Source organism: Lepisosteus platostomus, chromosome 11 (genome assembly GCF_059453375.1).
Source record: "Lepisosteus platostomus isolate fLepPlt1 chromosome 11, fLepPlt1.hap1, whole genome shotgun sequence".
Classification (NCBI taxonomy): domain Eukaryota; kingdom Metazoa; phylum Chordata; class Actinopteri; order Semionotiformes; family Lepisosteidae; genus Lepisosteus; species Lepisosteus platostomus.
In genome coordinates this window covers 11,607,360-11,633,324 of record NC_142621.1, presented here as the reverse complement: position 1 = coordinate 11,633,324, position 25,965 = coordinate 11,607,360, and the positions used below count along the sequence as shown (strand labels likewise).

Sequence of the window (25,965 nt, the reverse complement as noted above, 5' to 3'; positions counted from 1 at the left end):
ATTAAACTGTTTAGTAGTAGGTGAGAAGATACCGGAGCACCTGGAAAATGTGGCCCTAGACATGAGGAGAGCATGAAACCTCCACACAGAACGTGCCCCAGGCCTGAACTCCATCCAAGATCCAAGACCTGTAAAGTTAAAAAATAATATTATTGTTGACCCAAAGACGAGTGACATCTCAATACACAATATATAAGTGTCTTTGGAAATTATTTTGTATTATTATTTATGCATTAATGATTTCTAAACAATTGCAGTGCGAAAAATAAAAGCTGTACCTTAAGCATTGTAAACCTTTCTCTGCCCTGTTCCATATAAGTAGCTGTCTGTGAGACTGAATGCTTATTTTTGTGATGGGATGTGGAATATTTTTTTAAACAGTTCTGAAGCTTAAGTCATGAAGGGGATAGATGGTCAATGCTATCTGATGATTATCGGCTATTTAGTCAAGTTAAGAGGAAGATAGTAAAGCATTATCTTTGAAATATCAAATTTCCAAATAAGATTTCTTTGGAATGTTTGTCACAAACGGGGAAAAGTGGAAACTGATACATCTTTACTAGTGTCCTCCCTGAGCACAGCAGTTTAAACTGAACTAATTCCCACCAGTTTAAATGACAATACTTTGTATTCCAGTTCAGAAAATGTGCAGATATAAGCATTAATGTGTCTTAGAAAAATGTAAATGGACATTTTTGCCTTCAGTGAGATTTTTAATGGGAGCTCGGTATGGTGTGCACTTGTGATTAATTTATTGTACTATTATAAATCAGTGAGATGTTGAAGTAGGATCCTCAGACAGATTTTAAATGGGCTTCAGATTTAAAAAAAATGTGCTGTTTTGCAGACCGAAAAACACACACTGTTAATTTGACTTCTGCAATCATGTTTGGTTCTTGAATTGCTGTTCCTCCGAGTTGATGAATTGTGTATCAACTGCCATAGAAAGTAGTTTTTATACAGAAAGGCTGCCTACTGAGGTAATCAAAATCAGATGATTTGGAAAACTCAATGGAATGAGGTGGATTGGATAGACTTCATGGTCTTTTTTATGACATGACCTTTGTTATTGCTTTCATTTCTTTGTTGAAGGGGATCTGAAAATATTTTTGCCAGAAAAGTGTATGTAAGTAAAACCAAATCTGAACCAGCAGTTTGAAGTCATTGGCAAATGTTCTGGGGCTGTTTGTTGCAGTTCACTCCAAAATTGTTTTTCCAGTATTGTTCTGAGCGTGAGAACAGTACCGTTGCATTGGCCTTCAAGCATATAGAAATAAGTAACCTTACCTAGATGTGTTGTCTTTTTCAGTTGTGATCAAAGCTGATTGAACAAACTGCATTACCAACAAACTGTATCTTCATTAGGTGCGAGGTAAATAATGTGTGACTGTAAGGAAGCAGGCCAGTGTGGCCGTGCTTCCGTCTAGACCTGTGGTTCTCAAACTGTGGTACGCGGAGTGCCCCCAGGTGGTATGGTGATGATGACCTTGGAAATTTGTTGTGTGCACTGAAAAATTGGGACGGGTTTTCATATTTTCTATTTGAATAAAACTAGTCAAATACGCAGCCTACATACTACGATACAGCGCGCGCTAATACTTGAGAGGACACAAGAGCTACTATGTAATTCTATTCCATTGTATAGGAATTTGTGCTATGAACGTAAGCGGCCAATTGTATTTAAAAAAAGTTATCTCCAGCAAATAGGGAGGTTGGAGAATGTGCATGGTTTTGGAACACTGGCAATCTTGAGCACAGGAAAGCGTGATAGATTACAGAAAAATATTTAAGGACTGTTCTAGGTTTATTTCAGAAAAATACACAGAGCGTCTGTGTTTCGCTCCCATGCGCGTGAAATAAAAACTTCTTTTAACTTCTGAGACGGACTCCTGAAACGGAGATGGGGAAAAATGCAAGCTTGCGGATTGCTTAAGCAGGTAAGCCCCACACTATTGGTGAAGAACTTTGTTTACCGTTGGCAAAAGAGCTGATGTGTATTATGTGTAGAGAAAAAGCTGCTGAACGGCTCGACCTGCTGCCCCCTCTGAAAGACACAGTCACTCATAGAATTATTGATATGGCAGATGATGTCAAAAGTACGCTGATATAGCGTGTTAAGATGAGCAGTTGCTTTTTACTGCAATTAAATGAGTCTGTAGATGCCGTTGATTTGGCCAATTTGCTTGTTTACGTTAGTTAGGAGTTTGAGGGCATGTCCCTTGAGGACTTTCTGTTCTGTAGCTGCTACCAACAAGAACTACAGGAGAGCACATATTTCAGCTTCTGAATGAATTTATCGAAGGGAATGGCATCGTCTGGGTAAAATGCATTTGTACAGACGGTGCTAGAGCAATGACAAGCCGACACAGCGGTGTAGTTGTGTGAATTGGAGAGGTTGCTCCAGATATGAACTGCAGCATCCACTGTGAGGCCTTGGCAGTCAAGAAAATGCCTGTCGATTTAACATCTATTAGACTCTGTTATGAATTGTATCAAGGCTTGACCAATAAATTCACATCTGCTTTGCTCGACTAAACAGGCTCACCCCTCTCACTGAAATGGTAAGTGCTTTTTTATTGTTTATTATTAATTGTTATTGTTGTACCTGTTGTCATTCTGTAAAGCGCTTTGCGAAGCCACCTTTAAAGGTGCTATATCAAATAAAGTTTATTATTATATTTATTTTATGTGTGAGTGTGTATGCGTGTGCGCTCATGTTGGTCATTGAGATTTTCTGTGGTTCCTATGAGAAGATGACTTGTAGGTGGTACTTGGATCCTTTGGTTTGATCAGGGGTGGTACTTGGTCCAAAAAGTTTGAGAACCACTGGTCTAGAACTTTGGTTATAACGGCATCTTGTTTGAACTGTAGGACACTGATGGGTGGGACTTTGAGATGGATCCTTTGGTTTAAAAAGGAATGGAACTGAAATAGTGTAGTAGAAAGCAAATCTGAAAATGAACAGCTATACTAAAATGGCTAATTCTGGTGTATAACATGGTATGAAATTGTATTAGGTGACAGTTATTGTGGAAACTTCATTTTCCTTGCATGAAAGAAAACCACGTAGGTTGCGTACTGTATATACAGTGAATCTTCCGATTTGAAATCTGGTGTAACTACATTCTTGTAAAACATGGAAACTTCAATGCTTTTCTTTGACTTCTAGGGTAGCTGCCAGTATGTTGAAAGCTTATTTTTTCACCTTGATTGCTCCATTCAGCTTAGACAAAGGCAACTCTTGCTTCATTTACTCTGTTTAAGATAATGGGATCATGGGTGTAATGTAGACTGGCTAATTTTAAGCATGTCCAGTCCTATACAGGGTAGGTGTGATTTGTTGTAGCAACTAAAAGTTGTCACTGCTTTGGAAAAAAGATAATTCTGTCCTTTCTTATAGAATGCTTCCTCTGTCTTGAGATGGTTTCTTTTATGCTTTATAGTTTAACCAATCAACCATTTTACACAAAAGATTCAAATTCAAAACATTTACCATATTGTATGTTGCTAGGGTGTTTGCGCCTCCTTAAAAAGAGCTGTATTCATTTTAATACATGCTGAAATGATACAGTGATGTGTGGTTGTGAAGTGTTCCATTTTTATCGAATCTTGAAATGACAAAGTTTCCTTTTCTTGAGTTTCCTGCTTCATCTGAACTGTAGCGGTCTGATTCTTTCCAAGAAACCGAGCAGCTCTGCATGCTTGGAAGATATCATGACAGCACTGTGCAGCAGCTTCACAGTGCACTCCAGTGTACTCAATTTATTCTGCCACTTGATGTCTGCAATGGATAACAAATGCTATAATCCGTCAGCACAGTTAAAGCCCTTTCCTACAGCAGACCACTCAAACTATCACCCAACCAAAACAGCAAAAATGATTTATAGATACAGCTTCTCTTACCACGTGCTTAATTCCTTGAAAACAGCAATACCAACAAGAAATTGTTTACCACGAAATTATGTGAGGGGGAGAATGTATTCTATTGCAGTATATATTTTATGATATAAATATGACTATATATAGTAATGGATGTGTTGCTGTGTTTAACTGTAGCTCTACCTTAAATAAATTCATATGATATTTAAAAGAAGCACTGAATAAATCTTCTCATGTTTTTTTAACACAATGTGTGCCTAAATACATTTTTTTTATTCTTCTTACATTGGCTCAAATAGAACGTCTGTTGACACTTTTTAAATTGGCCTTATTCCTCATTCAAAGAAGAATTTTCAGTTGAAAGACAGTGCTGTATATAATAATAATAATAATAATAATAATAATTGCTTACACTTATATAGCGCTTATCTAGACACTCCACTCGAAGTGGTTTACAGGTAATGGGGACTCCCCTCCACCACCACCAATGTGCAGCATCCACCTGGATGATGCGACGGCAGCCATAGTGCGCCAGAACGCTCACCACACATCAGCTATCAGTGGGGAGGAGAGCAGAGAGTAATTAAGCCAATTCATAGATGGGGATTATTAGGAGGCAATGATTGGTAAGGGCCAATATAATGGCCGTTACAAAATTACAGGTGATCGTGGAGGTCTTTTAATGGGTTTGTGATTCTGGTGATTTTCATTGCACAGGTATGTTTCCATGAATTCTGTTCTGTTAATCAAAATTGGACATTGCGTTATAAAAAAGTGACAGCGCTTATTATGATGAGAATTCAAAGGACGTTTGTGTCTTACTTGGATACCTACTTGGGGAAAAAAAAGCCTTATGTATGTTAAATACTATTATGCAAGATGGTCTAATTCAAGATTAATCAACTGGTTTTGTTCGTGTTTTCACTGTAAAGCACCTGTAGAATTAACAGCAGCAAAACAAAGGCTTCTAACCTACATACTGTGGAGAAAAAAAGTGCAGAAGCTCTTTAAATGTTGCGCACTACAGATAATTTGATGGTCTTTTAACAGTGTGCCAAGTCTTCTAAGCAGACTCTTCTCAAAAGAGGAGATATGAAAAATAAAGTGACAGCTGCATGCACTTGAGTATTTGCTAAATAGTAGACATTTGTGTGGGATGCTTCAGTGAGAACGAAATAAGAACTGCAGCATAAGAGCAGGACACGTAAAAGAAGGGTACATTTACACCGTCCTTCTCAGATTCTAGCCAGCCTTTCAGATTAAGATAAGGGGAATTTATGAGGGATACTCAAGAGGAGTTTAATATGTTCAGCTGAATGGTGTTGATTTGAAAAAAAAAGTCTATTTGAAACACTAAGAGCAGATGCACGAAAGTAGCTCTTAAGATCAGGTACAGTACATTTTGTGAAGCTGAAAGTAATCATGTTGGCTTTGCAAGTTGCTAGGGTTTTCAATGTATAAAAAACATTAAGACACACGGAGGAAAAATGAGGCTCTAAAGAGGCACTTTCTATTTGGGTGTTTGATCTGGAATATGGATCAAGGTCTGAGGCTCCTTGTAGTCTAGAACTATTTTTTTATTCCCATAAAATGCTAAAAATCTCTGCAAAATGCACTGGTTGAAACATTATGTATCTTTCCTATGTATAGATGTTTCTCTGCAATCAAATCTGTTGAAAATGGATACATGACTTAATTCAACTATGTTTAAGCAAAAGCAGACCTGTTTCGTTTTGCTCTGTGATTGGGACATAATTTTAAGGAGTTCAGTTCCTGCTGAAGATTTTTACATCCCAGGAGCCAAATTCTGTTTTAGAGTTTTATGGCAGCATTTCCCATTTTATGTGGGTCCAAACTATTTTCTTCTCTGGTTTTTAATCAATTGGTTTGAGGTTAGTTTTAAAATGTCTTTAAGGGTAGATGTCCTGAACAAACAGATGTTTTGTGTTCACTTCGTGACTGTAGCCTTTGTGCAAAAGAGTAAATAAAATTATTGGTAATTTCCAGATTCATGAAAGAGGGGTAAAATGGTGTATTGGAGTTCTGGAAAGCTGAATTGAAGACTAAAGTGAATAAGTGAATTGTGTTATATTTTGCTCCAAATGTTTTGCTATACCTGTATTATTTTAAAGAAAGCAAGGAACATTATTTTGTAGAAGTAAAATTTAGAGTTGTGGGGGTACACAATGGAATTTCCCAAAGTTAGCAATATTTTATGAAACCACACAAAGATCTTTAATTCCTTTTTAGTTGATCTCAAACTTCTATTCAAGTTTAATTGAAAATCCTTTGTGGTTTCAGGGGCACATCAAAATACAGCAAAAGACTAATGGTTTTCATCATAAACTGGAAACTGGAAATTTCAAAATGTGTGCTCCCTGTCCTCATTAGTATTTTGCAATTCAAAGATGAAGACGTTGAAATGATCAGATAGTTTTCTGTCTTTCATTAAAACTCAAAGATTTCTCAGTTTCTTGTAATCATGGACATGCAGCTATATTGTATATGGAAGCTCAAAGATGCCTTTGATTTGTGGAGTCTCATACCAAAGTCTGAATAGAGTTTTATTTTTACAACAAAATTAAAAGTTGTTGCATCTGTAGCCATGTTCAAGTATGCTTTACAGCTTATTTTCCAGAAATGATGATAACGTTTTCCAAATTGTCTTAAGAAAAACCGGGTATTAGATTAGTTCATTGTGAATAACCTTCTTAGATTCCAACTTTTTCCCCTTATTTATAAAATGAATAATGTAACACAGAAGGAACTGGAATTGAAGTAAAGTTAAAGCAGTCTCATTTGGCCTCCTTGGAGACTCAGGCAGGGAGTTACATGGATTTGGACCATCAGTTAGTTAGTGGCATGTTCTGTTAATGAATATTGCTCTAGGTGAGCGTTTTGTGGGTTGAATGACTGTTGGCTACTGTGAAAGTGGGATTTAACTACAGCTTTGCCTTGATGCAGTTACAGTCTGCACTCATAGAGGACCAAAGGCCAGTAAGGATATAATATCCATATAAAATTTAAGATGAACTGACAACTTTACGTAATTTTCAGAAAACCACTAATTAGTCCAGTATTTCTCTCTTTACATTGAGTAGTTGCTGGTCTAGTCTGATGTAATTTCTGACTGCTAAGGCACAAAGACATTGGATCACCAAGAAAAAAACCTCAGGGTATCACAGTGCGTAAGAAATGTTTTCTGATTTAGAAGACGTGAATCGGTTATCTTTCCCCACCAACTGACTGTACTTGTCAAGCTCAGCACTTGGCTCTGTATCGCAGCCTCACCTGTAAAGCTGATTTCTATTTTAGGCTATTGATATTTCCTGCAGAATGAACAGAACAGAAGCTCATTGCTGCACAAAATAAAACTGCAGTGTGGCCTACTTGGGGGATACTGCGTGTACCAACTCAGTAAGTGTAAATAGCATTAATATATTACATCTTCACTTTCACAGTACAGTACATAAGCTGGGTGCAGTAATTATTAATATAAACCATTGGTGACACCTCAGCAAAATATTACTGCCAGCCTTCACCATTTTATTTGTGAGTAATTTGTGCCTATGAATAGGGCTGGATTCAGTAGGTGCTCCATCCTAAGAGCAGGCTACTTTATGGCAAAGGCAGCTTCAGGGGAAAGAACTAACTACATCTGTTTGAGGCCCAGCATCTATTTGCTTTCTGGGAACAATCTCATTGTAAAATGCAGTCAAGCCTTTTATTTTAAACAAAATTGTACTTCGTGAGTTTTAAGATCGTATGGTTTTTGATGTGCTATACATGGAAGCATACACTAAGATTGTCACCTAAGATTGTTCTTTCTCTGTTATTTTGCACACTGTCAGTGATGAGTTCTAGCATTCTTAATGCATTCTTAATTGATTCTATTAATGAGGGTGTAAAGAAACTTGAGTTTGAGTAGATGCAAATCAAACGCCCTGGAGTTATTCTGACACTGAGCTAGGTCAAGAAGCTGATGTTGCCAGCATTAATATTAAATGGTTGAAAATGAAGTGTAAATAAGTGTTAGTGAGGGTTTTCACCCCATGATACTGTGATCAGATACTATGTTGAGACTCTGAGATGTCTGTTTGAACAGATCTTTCAGACGTATGAATAGATTAGTGCTGATGCTCTTGTAGGAAACGCTTCTCAGAAACAAGATACAGCTCTTTGGTACATTTAGTTTAATATTTTTTAAATCCCATTATCCTTAGACTTGACTGATGTAGCTAAATGTGGCTTTGGTCTCTTTTTGAAGTGGATTTTCTGATTCAAGGTAATAAATTTGTCTTGACCCTTGTCGTCTCTGTAACTCATGAAAATCACGAAGAAGCCAAATTTCCCTAGGAGTGTAAAAGGGAGTCTGTTCTATACCTCATTTGTTATCTCTAAACAGTTAATTCGTTCATAGTGTCTTTTGCAAGGTGTTCGTATTTGAAATGTGTGTTTAAGGAACATTTTAAATTTTAGGAAAACTCCGGATGTCTAATATACCCAGAGAGTGATTACACTTTTTCAGGGAAGCATGTTGGTCTTGTTGTCAGAGCATGTTCACAGGAGGAAGTAATTAGGGAAAAAAATAATTTAATGTCACTCCAGATCTCGTAGTTTCAATAGAAAATTTAGTTTAATTAGTGATATTAACCTTTAGTAAAATAATAAGTAGGATTATTTTGCCATGGTGACAGCTCATAAGTGTCAACCACATTTCTGCTCTGTGGATTTTAATTAGCTTGGGAAATAGGCTACATTCTGTATGGGCAGTGCAGCTGAGACAGACAGCTGAGATTCATTTATAGAAGAACTATAAGTATGTAGTACTTTCTTGGATTGAGCTGGAATTTCTTATTCTTCAGAATGACATGGAGTACTGTATGGTTTAGTAGTCTATGCAGTATCTTTGTGACAGCACGGATATAACAACTGACAAGAGTCATTAAAATTCAGATGCCTGCATATGATATGTTGCTAGATGCAGAAAATGCATCATGCATTATGGTTTTTGTCATGATTTATTTAAATTTCACAATTTAGTTTCATTACCACTAGTAAAATATTATACACGCAGATCTGGAGATTCTGCTTTGATTTTTAAAATGAAAAGTCTGTGTTTTCATTCTGTATCACAAGTTCTCTCGAACACATTTTTTCTTTAGTTTTCCTTTAATCAAAATGCTCATCGTTGTACAACAGAAGCTTTGGCACCAGTGATACAGTCCACCAGATCCGTTTAGTCAGACAGTGCCCCATTAACACAATGGAAATCATTCAGGATCACGGTCAAAGTAATATAACACTGCTTTTCTGCTACCTACGGTCTTACTTTAGGTAGTGACACTGAACCCATATGCAAGTAGTCGATCTAACACATCGGTGAAATCCACATATGTCTGTAGAACTGCCGTAAGTAAAAGATTTTCAGTGTTTAATTTTATTTGTGACTATTCAGACATGTAGCCATGAACATTTGCGGTTCATATAAATCTTTTGTTTAATTTTATTTTAACAGAGGTGAAAAGGACTCAACTCCTGTCACCATGGATGCACAACCACAAGGCCAGCAGGCTGCGGTTCCTCTATTTCAGCCACAGGTACAATGACAAGCTGGAAAAATGTAAAAAAAAAATAAGTCCTTGGTACTAATAAAATGCCAAGCTTTACATTTTTCAGTCATGGGGACTATATGAGTTGGGACTAAAATTAGGATTGTGTTTTGATTCACTGCATTTTGGCTGATTTGATATTTCCCCATTCTCCTATTACCCCCACCTACACATTCTCTGTTTCTCACCTTTCTGTGCAGTTGTGCAGTTTTTCACCTGGCTTATCCACTCATGCTTTGACATTTACTTTGTCTCTCTACCACTGGGACTATGTCTGCAGGCACAACTTAACTCTTCAACACTCTTCATCTTGGGAGATGTATACACTATACTGTGCACTGCCATCTCATTATATACCAATGGCAGGTGGATTCACAGTGGAAAGCTATATATATATTTATATATATATATTCCCTGACTTTTTTTTTTTTTTCAGGTGCGGAGCAAAAGGTGATAATTGGATTCACCTGACAGTATTGCTGTTCTTGTTGTTGTGGTGATCTAATATTCTCTGTTTAGATTCTGTTCACCTACAGTGCTTGGGAGGGGAAATAAACCTGCAGTGATGCCACTGTCAAATGTCAGACGAATTTGGGATTCACAGATATATTTTTGCTTTTGTCAAGTAATTTATTCAGAATTTAATCTTTGGGCGCCTTTCTTCACAGAGTAGCAGATTATCCTGAAGTATGCTTCTGTTATAATGGATTTAACAGCAATGGATGTGAGCATGCCACACTGAGCCTTGTCTGTCTGAAAATACACATCTATTTCTGTTTGGTTTTCTTGGTTATATTTAACTTGGTTAAGATGCCAGTTAAGCATCTATTTAAGAGCGCTATGGTGATGCTAAATGGGGAGGTTGTTATATCTTAAAAGTGTATATACTAAGAAGAATATAGAGTAATAAATAATTCAATCTAAGGTTACATCAGTTTTGTGATTTTTATGACTGGAGCTCTGTGTATCACACTGGTCTCGCCACATTGCAGTAAGGAGAATGCAATTACATTGCTATGCATTAGTTCCCTTTTTTAAAACTCTTTGTTGTTTACTGAGGGAAGAAAAAAGTAAATATTTCACGAAGGGGCTGGGTTAAAATACAGTATCATCACAGACTTCGCTACGTGAGGAGATCTTGGGTCGATATGGAATTGTTTCTATGGATCGAGACTTTTGCAGCCTGGCCCCCTGCTGTGGATCTGCGGTTCAATAAAATCCGTTCTGTTATGTGTGAATCTTGTCACTGCTGCATGTTCATAGCAGACGGCAACATCCAGTTAAAGATTTTTTGCAGAGCAAGTTGACGAAATTAACTTAAAAAAAATAATCCATATCTTTTGAAGACCAGTACGTTGATTTGAATAATTTCATAGAAGACACCTGCTTGGTCTACATCATATCAAACACAGCAATTTTAAATTATACATACCAGAAATAACTTTAATTTTTTAAAATAATCTAAAATTATTTTAGATTATTTTAAAAAATTTAGTCTTTAGTCTTTTTTGGATTATGTTTTCATATTTATGTTTCATTTTACAATTGAATTTGATTGTTTATTAGGAAGAGTACACAGTACAATTCTTAATCTTTAGGTTCTTTGTAAGACTCTTAAAAGCAATGTAATGATTAAGTGAGATTTTCATAATATTTGTTATTTTATTCTTTTGGATTCTACTTTATTATTATTAAAATTATTTTAATTGATAATTAGATGCAGGGAAATATACAATATAGAATATTCAAATACTGTAGAAAAAAAATACAGAACCAGACGGCACTAATTCAGCATTTTAATTCATGAATTATACTACATATTACACATTTTGAATTGCCTCCTTTTCACTGTATTAAAACGTACTAATTTTATTGCTTGCAAATAAGTGCATCTGTGCAAAACATGCAGACTGTAGAAAAATAATTCTGATGTCAAAGACCACTAAAACAATGATTATACGGTAATTCATATTGTAGTATAAGGTATCAAGACAGCTGGCTTTTAAACAGCTGAGTGTACAAAAGAAATTTAATCTGACTGAATCATTGAGGAAATTTACAGTCCAATGGAATGGCTCTAATTTCTGTTTCAGCAATTATGGTTTGGTAAACATGTCAGAGAACTGAAAATTGAACTGTTAAATTCTTGTATACTGTTTTATCTTAAGCATTGAAAGGCAAGAGTGGAACTGAAGGGCATTCTATACAAATACAGCTTGTATAGTACATATATGTTATGTAATTTTAAGCATTACAATTTCTGCTAATAAAGATACCACAGATTTCTTTGAGGTGAGGATTCCTTTAGTATGCATGAGGGGAAGCATTTTAAAGGACAAGAAAAAATATCTCTGGAAGTAACACTTCTTTATTTTATGGGAATTGTTGTATATATTTTTCTGCCATCGTTTTCTTTCTACAGTCCTGCATTCTGTAATCTTGAAATTTTCACCTCATATTTTTGCCATTTTTAAATACAACCAGTTGCAACACTGGTACAGGAAAAGACTTGTTTTATGCGTGCTGATGAGGAAGGTAGAGTCATGCTGTTATGACCCTTGGCTTTTTTCTTCAAACGCAATTGAAGTTTTCAACAGAAAATAAAATGCAAATCTGTATTTACTGTATGTGGAACTATGCATATCTTGTTTGTTTAGTGGGTTAAAGATTAAAGAACATGTGATGAGCAGAAGTTAGAAATAAGCTGTTTGAAATCTGTAATACTCGTTTTACGGTGTTTAAAAATGTATTACATTCTTTTTTTTATCCTCAACCGTCCTACCAAATGCAGTCATCAGTCCATTTCAGTCGAGGGCTACCAATTGAAGCAGAACAGGTGAAGAGTGTCCCCTTAATACTTAAGAAATTTAAAGGCTTGCAGTGTGACAAGTGTAACACGCAGCTGTCCGTACAGTTATATTAAAAGGACCAAAGAACAATATGGAATGATTTCTTTTTAAGCAAGACTGAAAATTTTATTGTGAATTGTTGATTTGCATGCTAGTCATGCTGGGAAAAAAATATCTGCCAGTTATTATTAGAGCTCACAGAGCTTGATTCCTTTTTAGTTTTTAAGTTTCACTTAAAAAAACATTATAGGTCTGTGTCAAATGCCTTTTAACAGTTTCCTCTGTGGGATATGGAAAATTATGCATCCTATATAGGCCTTAATACTTCTGATTTTATAATCAGACAAACCTTGAATAAAGGAAAAGTAAAACATTTTAATGTTAATCTATTTCTATTATTACCTTAAAGTATAATGATTTTAAAATAGTTTGTGATACTTACAGCCCTTTCATTGTTAAATGTAATAAAGGATTACTGTGGAAGATTAATGATAAGTTGCAGGTTTAGTATATATTAAAAGAGAATTATTTCTGTTTTAGTTAGCAAAAAGTTAAAGTAGGTCTACAGTCTACCAGGTATTATAGGTACCATTTATATAAACCTATGAAGACTTGGAACAGATGCAAGTTTTGATCAATTTACCAAGTTCTGAAGGCCCTCAGGGCTCTTGAGCCTTCAGGTTTTTGGTGAAGATGATCTCATAATTCAGTTCAACCAATTTGCCTTCTGCACTGTTCAGAATGAATCTGAGATGTTGCGTGCATTCAGCCCAATTTTGGGCTGACCTATAAAACCAGCTGTGTTTAGACTGTCCGGCACCAGTCCTGGCCATCGCTATGCCACTGAAGCTGAATTCCACATACAACCACTGTTTCCATTCGACATCATTTTTTTTTTTTCAGTGTGCAATATTTGAGCACCAGCACATACTGCTCTTTGTCGGCTTTTCCTTCCGTGCCACTGGCAGTGTTGTGCTATCATATCGCACCTAATCCTCCGTGCTGTAGTCAGTGTCTTTCCCTCTTGCCTCTTGTCTCTGTCATCATGCCCATGGTACTTGTATTTCCATTTATGGTCCTGTCACCGGTGGCTCGCCAGTCCTTCTGTGCATCTCTTTGCCTGACATGCTGTCCCTTCAAGTCATTCCCAGAATGCTTTGCATAAAATGAATTGCAACAAAAACAACAAACAGAAGCCGTTACATTTTAGAAGTGGGGATAAGACCTGGTCAGAAAGACGTGAACTATAACTTTTTGGCGTTTCTTTCCATCACTGCATTGCTCACTTATTCCCCTTGCTTTGTAATATTTTCGCAGATGGTTTTTTTACACTTAGAAACTGAAAAGAAAAGCTTGCTCAGAGGGAAACTATTTTAAACCTACGATTTTGTTATTTCCTTTCTGCACCACACCTGTTTTCTCTTGGTAGTTGGTTTTGTTTTTAGGTCCTGCGGAGCAAACCGTGGGTAGTGTTTTCCACAAGCTGCAGTCTGTACAAATTGTGATGCTGGAGAGTGACCCAGCGGTAGTTTGGGATGTGCAGCAATGCTGCTCCTCACGTCAGCTCCCCGCTCGAAATTGTATGACAAGACAAAGCAGCGGATGAGACAAGCTGTCACTCAGCCATGCTGCCCTTTGAAGGGAGGCCATGGGGCGAAAAGGTGCCGCAAATGGGCTGTGAAGTTTACATACACTGCCCACTGTTAAACAGATTACCTCTAATGAAGTGTCTAATGCTCAGGCCACATCAGCCTAATCCTTGCTGGCAGCTCGTCCCTCGGCTGCCAAAAAAACCACCACCCTCTGGCCTTCTCTCGCCACTGAGGCCGCCAAGCGCAGGGAGGTGCCCGGCGTTAATAAAGCAAGACAGTGTGCGATCTGACATGCAAATGTAGGTCATTGCATATGTAAATGTGTGATTACAAACCTGCATGCCAGAACACATTAGTGAGACTTTGCTCTCAGCATGCGGTTGTCACACTGCTTTAGAGGCTCATGCTAACATTTGTCAACTTACCATGCAGTGAGTGAAAGTAATTCCCGGTCTTAATCCCAGAAACTGTATTTCAGTCCATTGGTGATCCACATACATCTTCCTGCTCCTGGTTCTCTATGAAATCCACTCTACTAATTGGATAACACAATTCTTGGGTTCATCATTTTTATCAGCTGTCAAGTTAAAAACAGAGAAATGCTTAAATTGGCTCCCCCCACCCCCCCACCCCACATCCCCTGCCATCCCCGTTGAAAACTTAAATTATATTTATTGGCTACTGCCAATGATAACACTGTAGTCGTATGGTACACTGCAGGATTTAATTTGCATACGGCTCACTGTCAATGTCTCTTGCTGACGTGGTGTGCCTCACTGTGCAATTTTCCTGATTTCTGGGGCTCTGTCATCTGAGGAAAAAAAAAGTCGATAAAGCCAATTCATATCCCACATTTAAGCCAACTGATATCTTGAAATGGATCCTGAATTCTGTGCTGCAGTTTAGGACGTTTTTTTTTATTATTATTATGGTAGTAAAAAAGACATGGATTTATGTATTGGAGAAGCAAGTGTAATGGTAGATGCTACTACTGTTCCCCCAGGACTTGTTTTCATGCTGCCTTAGTTTAGCCCTGAATATAATGGAACTGAATGGATCTAATGCTGTACTTGTGCTTTACAAGGACTTTTCTTAAAAGTTTTTTTTTCCTGCCTTCAAGGTTATCCTATGGCAATCTTGGCACTGTCACTTATGACATGTGGCTTTCTGATATCTGTCACCTTTTGTTTTCACGGTTTTATACAATTAAAGTTTACAAAAAAATCCTCTAAAGGTCAAAGTTTTGTTGTTTTTCAGATTATATCCAAAGGGCTAATTCTGAATATTGCTTAGCTTTTAATTTTAGATCTCGAGTGCCAGAGTGCCACACGATTCCTTTTGAAAGCACTCTGGGGGGTTTGTTACTAACTGGTCTAACATAAGTCACTTCAAAGATAGAGATGTCATGCTGTTTTGATATGCTGCAGCAGACAATAGAAATGAAAATGATACTAACATTATTGTATTTATGCACTGCTCATCATTTTTAATGCTCTCCCCTTTATATTTTGCTTGCCTTTTCACTTAATAGTATACTTTATTCAGATTCTCTTAATTCATATTCAAGAATTTGGTTCTAGTCTTGACTGAAAATGAGGCGAAAGGTTTATTTTCTAAAACATGATGTAAATGTGGTGGTGAAAATGTTGAACGCGGTGCTAATGATTTTAGAAGTACTCCCGATCAATATGTGGTGGATACACAAAATGTCTGATGGACGCCGTGTGATTTGTTTCTTACAGAACTCTTGCTTTGTTTCTGTTTTTTTTTTCCCCACACAGAAGCCTTTGCAGCCAGATATGGGGCACAATTCACTAGCAAATTTTCAGATTGAGAAGAAGATCGGACGAGGACAGTTTAGCGAGGTTTATCGAGCAAGATATTTGCTAGACAATACATCAGTAGCTCTGAAAAAAGTGCAGGTAAGAGAAACTAAAAATGACTACTGTGTTGTTTTTCTGTAATTCCAGTTGTATTAAATACAGTGGTTCTGCGTAATACTAGGCAAAATGTAAGCGATACACTTCTAACAAGTCCCAAGTGCTCAGAGTGCAAATTAGTCATCAATTATGAATGTTTTTTCCTTTTCATTCTCCTGCTGTTCCGACATTGGTCTTTAAAATTGAGGGTAACACAGTGTTTAGAAAAAATAAAATTGATGAAGACAACTTAAATTGGTTTAATTACTTTTCATTTTGCTTCATATTATCCACAATGTTTTGTTTTAAATATTCCCCCCCTCTTTACATTCTGCAATCTTGTTTCATTCATACTGTATATAGTATGGTGCATTGCAGTGCCTCTTTTGATGCTGAACAGCAACCATAAAAATTGAATTCAGTTTGGTTGCATTTGCAGTGTTGTCCTGGCAAGACGGAAGACTATCATATAACCTACAGCTTTTTCTACAAATCAAGCTAGAAGCCAACAAGCAAGAAATTAAAACTACTGAGTGTAATCCTTACAGTATAAATACAGTATTTTTTTAAATGGCGAGTACAGATTCTAACCTAAGGGAATGTAGGAGTCATGACAATCTGCAGTATATGTACATAAACGCGTGCAGTATAACTGGAAAAGATTCTAAAAATATAATTTCATGTCGTTAAGCTTTTGTGGCTGGCATTCGTACATGTGAAAAAGCTGAGAATACGCAAGGAAAAGAAATTGCTTTCAAATGACCATGCAATAAATGTCTTTAGATTTAATGAGAAATGTGTTAAAGTAATGTACCACATGTGTGCTGGAAAGGATTAATGGAACAAATAAGTTAGATAAAAGACAGCCTTTCCATACATTATAAATGCATATGATGATGTGTAAAAAATTGCTGTAACTGCTGAGCTAGTCTTTGCTCACGATTACCTTAACTCAAGTCACACTATATGGAAAGTGTAAGAGTGCTTGTTCTCTGTAGTTTCAGTATGATTCAATGTTAGTGAGTGTATGTATTCTACGTGTGCATTGCACGATAACCTTACAAGGATGCTGTTTTCTTCCGTTATGAAAGGAAAAGACAAAAATATTCCTGTGAAACGTAAATCATCTGTCAATACCTACATCCAGTTTAATTCAGAATTATTTTATCACAAGGTAAAAAAAAACAGAATTCGTAACAGGAACCTAGTTAAGGTCAGCTGATACTATTTAATGATTTCGTGAATGTAAGGCCTTAGATAGTAAACTTACATTTGGCTGATTTCCACTGGTTAAATATTTTCTTCTTTTTCTAATTAAACTATATACACAAAAATCTAGTTAAAATTGTTTATAGAGATGTTAAACAGGTTCACTTAGTTCCATTTAAATTTTGGATCACTAAAGGCTTGTAATTAATAATAGGTCGTTTTCCAGATTTTATAAATCCTTTATGATGTTAACTGTGACTTGATAATTGAGTCTCCCTCCAGAAGAAAATGCAAAACGTAATAGAAGGCCAATTACTATTTTTATTTTGCAGTGAGGAAGCTGTAATAGGCAGCTTGCTTGCAGCGCAGAATAAAACATTGAAAACGCTGCAGTCCCCGTACTGAATTTGAAGCACTGAATTTCTCGCATCTTAGATACCAGCATTCTTTTCCCTTGTAATGCATTCCTTTCTTTTTGAAAGATATTGGGATTCGTGGTAGGAATAAATAATAATCTAGTTTCCCATGGATTTGTAAACCACCGATGTATAAAAAAAAATAATTGGCAACCAAAAGATTAAAATGCATAGTTACTGCTGCTTCCTTCAGCCATGCGGTGTGTACTGTTTGCAACATAATCCCTTATTCAGTGCTCTAAGGGCCTGATGCTGTCATCGCTGGGGGTTCATTACTGTTAATGATGGCCCTGACATGAAGAAACTGTTTCCAGGTATACTCCACTAATGACATGCAGATAACAAGCATTTAACTATGCTAGAAGGTTTCCAACAATTTGAAGGCATTCCGTCTTTGACTGCAAGTTATAGTATGGATTTCATTATGCCATCTTAAAAAAAAAAAACTACACCCTGACATACAAAAGGCATTGACACTGCAAACATGGAATTGTTTAAATAAGCCACATCTAATACACACACCTCAGTCAACACAAGTGCAGTTCATCTGTGTCTTTATGTGCAAAGTCAGATGTCCATAGTTTTTCATGCAAATCTGCATGTGAGAAAAAAATGACATTTTTAGTAGACCTAAGGCATATTAATATCTAGAAATTGGCAACACAAAATCTATTATTGTGTGATTTATTTGCCAGTTAATTGTGCTTTTCCCTTAACTGCAGCTGTAAGCGGGTAACGCCACAATCCCAGTAATATTCTTACTTACTACTTATAGTCTAGTGACCAAAATGCTTATTTTCTTCTTACTGTGAATTATCTTTCACGTGACCTTGTGTGCCAGGTTTATAAAAGATACCATGCTTGCCTCCAGGTATTAGTGTTTTAAGAAGGAAAGAGTAGAAGTAGAGTACCTGGGGTAAGTATACTTCTCATTATGACATATAAGACTAGTATTAGTATATGCCAGTATAATGATTACTGAAAGTAACCATACTTTTGTGATCTGTAATACAAATGACCAACTCATATGATCTCCAAGCGAAATTACACATGTACATTTTAAAATGAGAATAATCCAGAGATGTTAAATATTGAATTGTATCCTTATTAATCATAATTTAAAATAAAAGGGCTGTGATTATTATATAATACATGTCTGTCTGATCTGTGGGATAGATTGGTCTTTATTCAACAACTGAGTAAAATAAATGTGTGACCATATTTACAGTCATTTTTGTGAACTGTAGCATGGAAATGCTAGTTAAAATGAGCGCTATTATTGATCAGTGTCATCTGTAAACTGTGCTTGAGGGATCAAAGAGGCAAAACATTCAAGGGCCAAGGTGGTAAGTGAAAAGAGGCGTACCTTGTTTTGTAATTACGCATATGTTTTAGTACTTTTAACGGAGAAACAGAAATAGCCAAAGGCAAGTTTAAAGAAATGCCACATGACAAAAAAAAAATAAACACCAAAAACATAAAACGCCAAGAATTCCTTGATCAAGTACTTCCTCATGCAAGCAGGTGTGGAATCTTGGCTTGGCCTTCATATACAACTGGTTCCACTACCAGTACTACCAGATACACTTTGTCACAGAGCGTTTGCTCATTTCCACCAACACATGCAGTTAAAACACTATATTCAGGTTATTAGTATTAGTGGTGTCTATTCAGACATGTCCATTCTTGAAACAAATAAAGCTCAGTTTTCAAAATGTGTCATCTGTCTATGACTAAAGTTCTGTTTAATGTTCTCAAACTATGTTGTTGTGAAATTCTACCTCATTCAGTTGACAGCAACGTTCTTTATTAACACTGTTGTAATGAAAATAAATAAAAGCATATGAATTATGATTTCCTGTATGGTATTTATCTTTAACTGTTTTAATTTTTTATTTTTTTAATACTAACACTAACCTTGCAGGTGTGGAAACTGTCAGTTGTCCTTCCCTTCCAAGATGACTGCTAACATTGCAAACATTTATGATGTTTTTTAGGTTAAGGACAAGATGAAGTAATATTAAATGTGCCATTAAAAAGGAAAAAGCAGTTAAATTAGAGAAATAATGATTTTTCCTCTGAGGTCTTTTTTTCTGAACCCCTTGGGAAACTGAACCTGTTAAAATAAAAATAAAAAACAATGTAATTAACATCCATTTTGTTTTTTTTCTTAAGTCAGGCCTGATAGGATTAGTAAAAACACTGAATTATGATTATTTTTCTATAAAGAGGCAATTTCTTTTACATTCTAGTTCCTAATTATACCAATTCTGTGATATGAATGTATACCTACACAGTCTAAAAATACAGTAGATACTATTAGACTATAGGAGAACAAACTGCACACATAGGTATATCTGTTCTGTTTGAACACACACATACTGCACATGTGTGTGTTCACATATCCAGTATGTGAACACAATGTCTAATGTGTATAGCAACAAAATTAAATACCACGGGCAACATTAAGTAATGTGGTTGTTTAAAGTGTTCAGAATACATAGTTATATTTATGTTAATCTTGCTATTAATGAGTATGTGTTTTTCTCATGTGTAAAATAATGTTGGCAGAACTGTAGTTCACTATAGATCGGAATGTTACTGACATATAAAAGAAAACAGTATTGTAAACAGTGAAGCTTTAAAGAATTACCTTGAACTGCTTATTAATGTTCACTTCATTTAGTTTTTGCTCTTTTCTTAATGTGAAAGTGCTTGCAAAAAACAGCTATACACGCTGTGAATGACGTCTTCATTAAAAGGCAGGGTGAGAAACGGCGCAATGAAAAATATATTTTTAAAAAAAGGATTTTTCAGCTCTAGGTTGAGTAAGATTAATTTGGAATATTCTAAAGTAAAGGAGATGAAAACGAGCAGATGTGCTACCCTGTATAAATGCAGACCTTATCCAGGTGTGCATTGTCGTGCCTGTGTCTTTGTATGGCAATGCTTCTTATACACCCGAGTATCCTGAAATGCCATAACACCACTTTCCTTTTGATCTTTTGATAGATATTCGACTTGATGGATGCCAAAGCTCGGCAAGATTGCATCAAAGAAATAGATCTCCTTAAGGTAAAAAACTAGAGGAGCGAAAAAGCGGCATCGTGTGTTGTATTATGTTTTCTAAAGGTGCCTCAGCAGAGACCTAATACTAGAGAAAAACAATTGATCTGTACCAGACATACAGTTTCTTGTGAGGCGAGTGCAGATCACTGGCTTCTATGTGTCATTCCTTGAGGCTGAGATTGACTCTTTTTTTAATGCCAAAAACTATAGTTTTTATCTGTCTCAGTAATATTTAGAAGGGGAGCACTGAGCATTGTAATGGAAATTTAGCAGACTCCCTTATGTATCTCTTCATGTTCTTTTTTCTTTTCTTTTTTTTTTAAATCCAGCATTTTCATTTATCAAACCCCTGTAAGCAGCCTCACACAGGCACGTATACTAACTAATAAATTAATGACAAGCCCAATAAAGCAAAGGTTTCCGTGATCAGAGGCTTCTTTTGAACCGTCCTGGTTAGGTGTTCTTAAATACAAAAATACACATTTTATTGGCATGTTAATTACTCTGACCCAGATCACTGTCCATTTGTTCCTCAACACTTGATCGCTTTTGCGTGCAGCAGATAAAATTTACATTGAACTGTCACAGAGAGTTCTTGTCTGAGGGTGCTAATTAATTGGTCAGAGTTGCTTTTCATGCTACGTGGTGTACAGGTTTTTTGGTTGCGTGGGCCAGTGTCAAGGTGAGGAGTCAGACGCACTTGATAAATCTATGTGAATGCCTCGTCACATACCTTAGCAACACTTGACCGTTTGGCGTTGTTCTTCACCACAAAGCTTCTCAGGGATTAATAGGGTAATGCACAAATCGTGTCCCGTGTTATTTCGGCAACTTTGTTTTTTGCTAGCAAAGGCTTCTAGCTGACTGGTAATTGGTCACCGCACCAGTCTTCTTCACACAATTGACAAGTTGTTGTGTGAAACGATAGGAAGTGTGTGCTACATCATCAGGCAAGACAAAAACCCAAATCAAAGTAATAAGACCAACTAGCAAGATAACTTCAAGTTGTGGTCCACGAGCCATTTCGTATTTTCATCTGGCTAGCAGTGTATAGTGTTGTGCTTTCTGTTTGTTCACATTGGTTTGCTGTGTGGCATGCCCTACCCACAAGAACTTCAAATGTTCTGGGAGCAAATGCTAAGCATTTTTATGATATTTCAATATTTAATGCGCTGGAAAATGTTACTCAAATTAAGATGTTTGAAGCTGAAAACATTCTGTTTTCAGTTCTCGCAATGCTTTTTCATTGAAGGAAAATATCTTATCTCACCTTGAGGCTCACCTTAGAAATTGGTGTCATTAAATATATTTCACTGAAAGAAAGTCCCATTATAGGTAAAAGCAGTGTCCATACTTTTACTTGAATCTACCGCTGTTAGTTCTGTTTTCAGTATTAAGAGATAGTGTTATATAAGGGTTTGTTTTCACAGACATTTGTCACAGTGGCTTTCTTGCTGTGTAACCCTCAATAGTAGTGAAATATGTGGCTCACAACTTCCATTACCACTGGATCCCAAAATGGGGTCAGCATATAGAGGGCCTTTAATTAAAGTAAATTGTTTATTTTGGGAAGCTTCTGCCTTCATTTATTAGTGCCTCAGTGAAGGATAAAAAGAAATGGTGATGAAATACTTTTGACACGTTGCAATCATAATCCCAAAGTATATTTAATAAATTCATTGGAGTATAATATATGCATTCCATTCCTTTTCATATCAGTTTTGAGCATGAACATTTTTTTAATAATGCTTCCTACATGTCATGCCTGATGTGAAGTCTTGGTTTTTGCTTCCTGGCTTATGACATCTGACACTGAGTTTTTTTCCTCTGGTTTGTTTTCTATCGATGTCTGTTTTTTCTGTGTACTATGCTGGAAGTTGCAAATCACTGACCAGCCAACAGGAAAAAAAACAAACAAACTAAGCCATAATGTACAACTGCCCTATTTACTTTCGGCAATGGTTTTTTCTTGAAATGTCACTCATATCTGTTGTATAAAGTGTTAAAGCTCTCTTATTGGAGGTTTTATTTTTGAACAGCATTTGACATTTCCATCATATTCATCAATGTGGAAATTGCATTAAAGGTCTCTGTGCGTTGCAGCTAACCAACAGACATGCCAACTTTTTTGCACATTACATTATTAAGAAAGAATTTCTAATTTTGGTCTTTAAGGAACTTATCTTGCTGGAAGGTTGTTTTTTTTGGCCAAAACCATATGCTATTCAAGCTCTTTTTGGGGGAAAAAAATAAACTGTCATACTTTATATATATGCTTTGGCAGTTATTTTTCCCACTCTTCACTTTTCGAAGGTTCTTCAGACCAACCAAGTCTGACATGTTAAATATTTAAACAGTCAGTGATACTTCCTCTATTGTTATTTGCAGCAATTGAACCATCCAAATGTAATTAAATATTATGCATCATTCATTGAAGACAATGAGCTAAATATAGTCCTGGAACTCGCAGATGCCGGAGACCTTTCACGAATGATAAAGGTAGGCAGCCCAGTTTTCTATATTTGTAGTACAGTTTCTCACAGTGGGGGGAAGGTTTCTTTTTATGTTTATTGGAAGTGAAATGAGTACTTTTCCAGGTATGCTTGGTAATTTTTTAATTCCAAACAGAGATGTTATTGTGTACCATAAGGCAAGTTGCAGACGAAGAGTGGAGGACGTTATTTTAATTGCCTTCATTCAGGTTTTGCTACTTTTGAAAATGTAACTTGTGAATGAGTGATTTCATGTTTTTTTAAAAAAAGAATTTGTGTAATTCATGTTACTTTAAACCAAACAAGTTTAATATACAATCTCTTCACCAGAGAAACTTGAGTGCAATAGACATGATTTGTGATAACTACAGTAATACAGTACTGTGAACATTACTCCTTGTCCATTCCTGACTGGGGGATGGGATTATTCACTGTGCCACCTGTGGGAGTACAGTGATGTCAAACAAATTGAGCTCAATGGGCCAAATGTTCTCATCAATGGCCTTTCTGGAAAAAAAAACGACTCAAAAACGTTAATGTTAAAATTCTTTGGATAGGAAATGCACAGTTTCAGTTAGTTGTACTCTTATTCTTAAGATAAGAATCTTTAATCCTTAAAGATAAGACTTCACATTGAAAAAGTAATGTGCTGCAAAAACTTTGTACATATAAAGTAAAATATTGTCAGTACAATTCTTCAGAAGTGATTACTTAGTCATTTATACCCGAGTATTGATTAAGAAAAGAATAATCTGAAAGGGATTCTACCAACATAGACTTTTGAGAAATCATGTTTTTAAGACCAATAGGTGTGAAGTGCATCAAAGCACAGCAGACAAAAGAGAATTCCTGACCTCTGACAAATATTAATCTGCCCTCCTGGGTGGACAAGTTACACTAAAGAGCTTAGGTGAACCTCACTTTTTTTTCCTTCTTAAATCTCAGAATCGTAAAGGTACAAATTAGGCTTTAGCTTTGCACTATAAAATTTATATGAGGCATATACCGTACCATATGTGAAGCGGCAGTGTTAATGCATGAATTTAAAATTTTATTCTTTTTGATTTATGACCATTCCAGAATTCAAATTAAATCAAATGGTCCTTCATTTGCATGCACTTACAGAATATTGCATGTGCTGTGTTTGTTTTTAAATGCATAGAGGGCCGATATGCACCCCATTGACATCAAACAACCCTCTGATATGCAAATAGAGTGTTGGGAAGAATAGATCCACAGGCTTTGTTTGGATGCGGGCCAAGGTTCTTGTGCTGAATATTACATTCAGGATCGGTTGAATTATTTGCATGAAAACAGGTTAAAATAAGAAAAGTGAAAAGAGACAATGGAGTAATCAAGCACAGTGAAATAATTAGAGGTTGATTTCATTATCTACCAGTGCCTATATATCATTTTGTATAAAATAATAACTGTCAATAGAAAATGTAAATTAATTTTAAGTACCTAAATCTTCTATGTATGATATATAATAATTTTATAAATAGGCAGGTAGTGCAACATAAGAAATCTAAGAAAATATTGTATCTGATCAAGATATTATGTATTGTATGATTTGAAATGATAGCTTATAATTAATTATAATTAAGACCCATTACCTGATGTTGTATATCCTTATCAAATATATTGCTGTCTCAGTTCTCTCAGTTTCTACAATGTGTCAAATTAATATCGGGCATTTTCTGGTTTGTAGGAATTGTTTAAGATACTGTCATAAGACTGTTTCAGTTTACTAACAAAAAACATTTAAAAAAATCAATTCAGTGTTTATGCTGCTTATTTTTAAAATGTTCCTTTAAAACATGCCATTCATTTAATTTTTCCTGTTTTCCTCCAGTAGTAGCAGTAGTAGAGCAATAAAGTTGTTATGGGGTGTACAGTATATTGTAATGTTACCCTTGACCATCAAAACCTGCTTGGACAAGGGCGTCTAGAGCAATATTGGCGCATGCACCATTCAGGGTTCAGTTTTGACCTAAGTCATTTAAAAACAGACATGCTGTCTGTCTGGAAGATGAAAACAACAAAAGCGTCCTCTAAAAATGTAATAATAATTTTTACAATGAGGAAATATCTTTCTACACAATTAATTAATCCGCCATCTTATGCCAAAATGACTGTAGTTTACTCATAATTTGGACACTTTTCTGGGGCTGGGGGTCCTGTGGAAGGTTGTAATGAGACACAGAGATAGATCCATCTGTGGTATGGATAATTGACATAATACAGTGAGATCATTTTTCTATAAACTCCATTATTTTGCATTCTTTTCACATTAGATTATATTATAGCATCCTGCTGAGTAAGTTCTGTTTTAGTGAAGCTTAAGTGGCCTCCTTTTTTTTTCTTTGAAGAGGCAAGAAAATATGCCAGACCCGAAAAGAATATTTTGCTACAACTAGACACAGTGGAAAAGTTTGAGAGTGTGGGTTATTTTATGCACCAAGGAGTTACACACCAGATGTGAGCATTTGAAGATAACCACAAAAATGGATTTTCAGAGAATTCATGTGCTTTCCATTGCAGCATGTTCAAAATGAGAAGGTTTTTAATAAAGGTCATGGAGTGAAAGTTCTGCCTTAAATTAAAGAAAAGAGACATTTTGGTGTTGGGGAGACAATTAAAAGATGTTTGCTTAGTACACAAGCAATAGCAGATTTTGGCTAAGTAATACACCACTTATCATTTAACTTTACTGACGAGTGTACTGCAGATGAAAGTCTTGACAAGTTATTGGAATATGAAGTGGGAGTAAATAAGCTACTAAGTATTTTTTATAAGAAAATTCCATTCAAAGTTATATTTTTGGTCCTCTTGTTTTTGTTTTGAGCACTTGACATGCTGTCTTACATCTTAAAGCCTTCTGCTTCCTGTCAAAAAATGTAATACATTTTTATTATGCTATTAGCA

At 35.9% G+C, this 25,965-nt stretch overlaps 1 protein-coding gene across 3 annotated transcripts in view; it reads left to right on the top strand.

Annotated features, from left to right (window-relative positions):
- nek7 (NIMA-related kinase 7) overlaps positions 1-25,965 on the top strand; it is a 67,357-nt gene that overhangs the window by 8,700 nt on the left and 32,692 nt on the right. For 2 of the 3 annotated variants that reach the window (XM_088598426.1, XM_088598427.1), the window contains exons 2-5: positions 9,398-9,479; positions 15,714-15,854; positions 20,489-20,551; positions 22,934-23,044. In XM_088598426.1, coding sequence (XP_088454552.1) covers positions 9,426-9,479; positions 15,714-15,854; positions 20,489-20,551; positions 22,934-23,044 — 369 coding nt within the window. In that variant the 5' untranslated portion in view covers positions 9,398-9,425. The remainder of the gene's footprint in view (positions 1-9,397; positions 9,480-15,713; positions 15,855-20,488; positions 20,552-22,933; positions 23,045-25,965) is intronic. The other variant, XM_088598429.1, reaches the window with a different exon arrangement.